The 4,658-nt window shown below is 40.7% G+C and overlaps 2 protein-coding genes across 2 annotated transcripts; both read right to left on the bottom strand.

Moving 5' to 3' along the window:
• Nucleotides 1-1,068: 1,068 nt before the first annotated feature.
• Nucleotides 1,069-1,818, bottom strand: LOC113758299 (uncharacterized protein K02A2.6-like; the record flags this gene model as incomplete). The annotated part of the gene is made up of 1 exon (XM_027301219.1): nucleotides 1,069-1,818. A coding segment is annotated over exon 1 (750 nt), but the record flags the coding sequence as incomplete, so codon positions are not given.
• A 107-nt stretch (nucleotides 1,819-1,925) lies between these two features.
• On the bottom strand, nucleotides 1,926-2,540 carry LOC113758298. Its single transcript, XM_027301218.1, has one exon. The coding sequence runs from the start codon at nucleotides 2,538-2,540 to the stop codon at nucleotides 1,926-1,928; it is 615 nt and encodes a 204-aa protein (XP_027157019.1).
• Between the last annotated feature and the right edge of the window lie 2,118 nt (nucleotides 2,541-4,658).

Below are 4,658 nucleotides of genomic sequence, written 5' to 3'. Positions count from 1 at the left end.
CACAACCAATCATGCTTAAACCCATAAAAATGTCATGAGGAAAAATGAACTTCATAGGAATGTATTTGCAAAAGAATATCTATTCAAAGTGAGACACAGCTTTTGGCCAACAGATGTCACATTCGAGTCTCTGGATATCTTTGTTCCGGAATCCAATATTGACAGAAGTGTTACAAAACGAAGAGAAATCCAAATGAACCAAGTCACCAGCTGTTCCTCCTCGTGCTCGCTCATTGCAGAACCCTACCTTGGCGCCCTTTCGAGTTTTCACCAAGGTTGCCCCCGCCCTTTTTGCTTCTTGTTTTGTTTTGTTTTCTTCTTTTTTTTTTGTTTTTTTTTTGAGGTGCCCTTTCGGGTTTTCACCTAAAGAACGATGGGAAAGTTCGGCCATGATCAACTCAAGAATGTGAGTTGAAGATCGCTGGCATCAGTAAAATGCGCTTCCCTTATAAGCTTAGGCGAAGGCATTGTGGACATCACTTGCCAGTTGATTAGCGAACTTCCTAATAGAAATACAGCAAGTGACGAAAGCCAGGACTTTGGGCTTTTGTAATGAGGTCAGGTGGGGTGTTTTCAAGAAAGTTGAGGCTTGAAAGCAAAGATTTTTTAATGAAAAGTGTGAAATAATCTGAGATTGCATCATTTTGAGATCATTTCCAATTTTGAACGAAAACTGAGGAAAATTTTGCCCCTAGTTTGATTGGATTTTCTCTCTTTGCATTTTTCATTGCATTTTCCTTACTTTTGCATTTTTCTTCAGAAAATTAAATTTGCCCCAGTGTGGGGTTTTTTCTTTTTCTCACAATAAATTTGCCCCAGTGTGGGGTTTGCAATCCTCAGGGGTTGCCAAATGAAAATTATTAGTCTGATAGCTCAAAAGGGACGAGTAGGGATTGAATGTTTCAAGTGGAAAAGAAGATGGCCCGACTTTTGTCTCGTCGCTAGCGTAACTTCTAAAAGAAATTTGCATAATCAAACAAAGAACTTCTTACACATGTCTGAGTTGATAGGTTGAGGGAATGTTTGTCCATCCATCTCTGCTAAAACAAGCGCTCCACCAGGTAGTACCTTTTGAACAATGAATGGCCCTTGCCAATTTGGAGCGAATTTGCCTTTTGCCTCATCCTGTACTGGCAAAATTCGTTTTAGTACTTGGTCACCTTCCTCAAATGTACGCCGATGGACTTTCTTGTTGTAGGCCCGGGCCACGCGTTTTTGATAACATTGGTCGTGACAAATAGCATTAAGTCGTTTCTCATCAATCAAGGACAGTTGTTCATAACGCTGCTTTATCCAATCAGCCTCTTCCAACTTGGTCTCCATTAGAATACGCAATGAAGGGATTTCGACCTCGGCAGGTAGCACAGCTTCCATTCCATACATGAGCGAGTAGGGTGTTGTCCTAGTTGATGTTCGGATAGAAGTGCGATACGCCATTAGTGCATAAGGGAGCTTTTCATGCCAGTCACGATGCTTTTCAGTCATCTTGCGAATGATCTTCTTCAAATTCTTGTTTGCGGCTTCTACAGTTCCATTCATCTGCGGCCTATAGATGGCAGAGTTGCGATGTCTGATTTTGAACTGTTCGCATAGCCCGTCCACCATATCATTGTTGAGATTCTTGGCATTGTCTGTAATCAATGTTTCCGGCACCCTAAATCGGCATATGATGTGATCTCTTAAGAAATTCGCCACCACCTTCTTTGTCACGTGCTTGAATGATTCCGCTTCGACCCATTTGGTGAAGTACTCAATTGCCACCAATATAAATCGATGCCCATTTGAAGCAGGAGGGTCAATTGTGCCAATCACATCCATACCCCACATCGAGCAGGGCCATGGGGCAATCATACTGTGCAATTCGGTGGGAGGAGCGCGTATGATGTCGCCATGCACTTGACATTTAATACATCTCCGGACAAAATCTATGCAATCGCGTTCCATTGTAAGCCAAAATACCCGGTTCTCATAATTTTCTTTGCCAACAAATGTCCATTCATGTGAGGTCCGCAGACACCGCTATGCACCTCTTTCATCATGTATTGAGCTTCATCTTCATCGATGCATCTTAAGAGGTTCAAATCTAAGGTCTTTTTGTATAATACCTCTCCATTTAAGAAAAACTTCGAGGCCATTCTGCGCAGGAAACCCTTGTCATTTGCACTAGCTTCTGGAGGGTAAGACCCGGTTTTGATGAATTCCTTAATATCATTGTACCAAGGGCTTTTGTCAGATGTCTTGACTACTACCCAACAATGAGCAGGCTTGTCTTGGAGTTGAATTTGGATAGGCTCGATTCCTAATTCGTCTGGATATTGTATCATAGAAGATAAGGTGGCCAAGGCATCTGCAAATGCATTTCGGGCTTGTGGGAGATGTCTGAATTCCAAAATTTGAAATTGTTTAGCCAGATTGAGCAAATTACAGTGGTATGGCAAGATTTTTGAATCTTTGGTTATCCATTGCTTCAATGTTTGGTGCACGAGTAAATCTGAATCACTGAAGGCTATTAACTCCTTAACTTCCATTTCCAAAGCCATTTTAAGACCAAAAATACATGCTTCATACTCGGCCATATTATTTATTCAGGCAAATTGCAATTTAGTAGCTCCAGGGTAATGCTTCCCCTCCGGGGATACAAGAACTGCTCCTATTCCGACTCCAAAAGAATTAGCTGCACCATCGAAAAACAATCTCCATTTAGGGCACTGCTCGCTCATATCTTCCACGGTACCAACAAATAAAACCTTTTCATCAGGGAAATAGGTATGGAGCGGTTGATAATCATCGTCCTTTGGATTTTCTGCCAAATGATCGGCTATAGCTTGTCCCTTGACGGCCTTTTGCGAAGCGAAAACAATATCAAACTCTGAAAGAATCATCTGCCATTTGGCTAGGCGCCCAGTTGGCATCGGCTTCTCCAAGAGGTATTTCAGAGGATCGGAGCAGGAGATGAGATAGGTAGTATGACTTAGCAGGTAGTGCCTTAACTTTTGAGCTGTCCAGGCCAAAGCACAGCAGCTTTTCTCAATAAACGAATAATTAGCCCAATACTGCGTGAATTTCTTGCTAAGATAGTAGATGGCTTGCTCTTTCCTTCCCGAGTTGTCGTGCTACCCCAGAACACACCCTACTGCTCCGTCGAGCACAGATAAGTACATGATCAAAGGCCGGCCCAGTTTGGGTGGCACTAGAACCGGAGGCTGTAGCAAATAATCTTTAATCTTGTTGAAAGCTTGTTGCCACTCCTCATTCCAATGCAACGGCACATTCTTTTTTAACAACTTGAACATTGACTCGCACGTGGCGGTTAATTGGGCAATGAATCTCCCAATGAAATTAATCTTCCCCAAAAAACTTTTCACATCTTTCTGCGTCTTTGGCACTGGCATGTCTCGAATTGCCTTGATCTTTACCGGGTCTATCTCTATGCCCTTTTTGCTGACAATGAAGCCTAACAATTTACCAGCTGGTGCTCCAAAGGCGCATTTTGCAGGATTTAACTTCAAATTGTACCTTCACAACCTTTCAAACAACTTTCTTAAATCAATCAAATGGTCCTCGACTTTCTTGGATTTAATTATAATGTCATCCACGTAGACCTCCATCTCCTTGTGAATCATGTCATGAAACAAAGTAGTCATAGTCCTTTGATAAGTAGCTCCAGCATTCTTTAAACCAAACGGCATTATTCGATAGAAAAAGGTGCCCCAAGGGGCGATAAAAGCAGTCTTTTCTCTATCCTCCTCAGCCATTAAGATCTGATGATATCCAGCAAAACAATCACAAAAAGATTCAATTTCATGTCCGGCAGTATTGTCCAGAATGATATGGATATTTGGCAAAGGAAAGTCATCTTTAGGGCTGGCCTTATTAAGGTCCCTATAATCAACACAAACTCGCACTTCTCCATTTTTCTTTGGAACAGGGACTGGATTCGAGAGCCAAACAGGGTAATGGGATACAATGATAATATTAGTCTTAAGCTGCTTTTCATTTTGCTCTTTTATTTTGAGGCTCATATCTGGTTTGAATTTACGGGGTTTTTACTTCACTGGTGGAAAAGCTGGGTTTGTGGGTAATCTGTGCACCACTACATCAGTCGAAATGCCAGTCATATCGTCATAAGACCATGCAAACACATCTTGAAACATAGACAAAAATTCGATCATCTCCTCTTTCTGCTTTTTATTCAAATGAATGCTGATTTGTATCTCCTTAACCTCAGTCTAAGTGCCAATGTTAACAACTTCTGTTTCTTCTACGTTCGGTTTAGATTTCTCCTCATATTGTTCAAGATCTTTTGAAAAAGAATCAAATACTTCCTTATTATCACTCTCGCTTTGAAATTCGAATTCCATAACTTCCAAGTCGTGAGTGATATAGAGATTGTCATCATCAGATTCCAGAACAGTGATATCTAAAGGGTCAAATAATTTTATTTTTGGCCATCTGAAAGAATTAAGAAATTCGAGACAATAAGAAAATAAATACATAAACGAACAACATGATAAAAATAAACTATGCACTTTCATAAAACTTCAAATCAAAGCGGAAACAAGCTAAGAGCATAAATGCAAAAGATGCTTTTATTGAACTATTTACATATGCAAGAAAAAGTTTTCATGAACTTTAGTAAACGACAACCCCCTTTAGAT

Source organism: Coffea eugenioides, unplaced genomic scaffold (genome assembly GCF_003713205.1).
Source record: "Coffea eugenioides isolate CCC68of unplaced genomic scaffold, Ceug_1.0 ScVebR1_459;HRSCAF=1141, whole genome shotgun sequence".
NCBI classification, from domain to species: Eukaryota; Viridiplantae; Streptophyta; class Magnoliopsida; order Gentianales; family Rubiaceae; genus Coffea; species Coffea eugenioides.
The sequence above is the reverse complement of the archived record's forward strand: the minus strand, read 5'-3'. Positions and strand labels throughout refer to the sequence as shown.

Excerpts from the sequence above, each read along its gene's own strand:
- LOC113758298 (XM_027301218.1), bottom strand. The coding sequence starts at position 2,540 with ATGGCTTTGGAAATGGAAGTTAAGGAGTTAATAGCCTTCAGTGATTCA.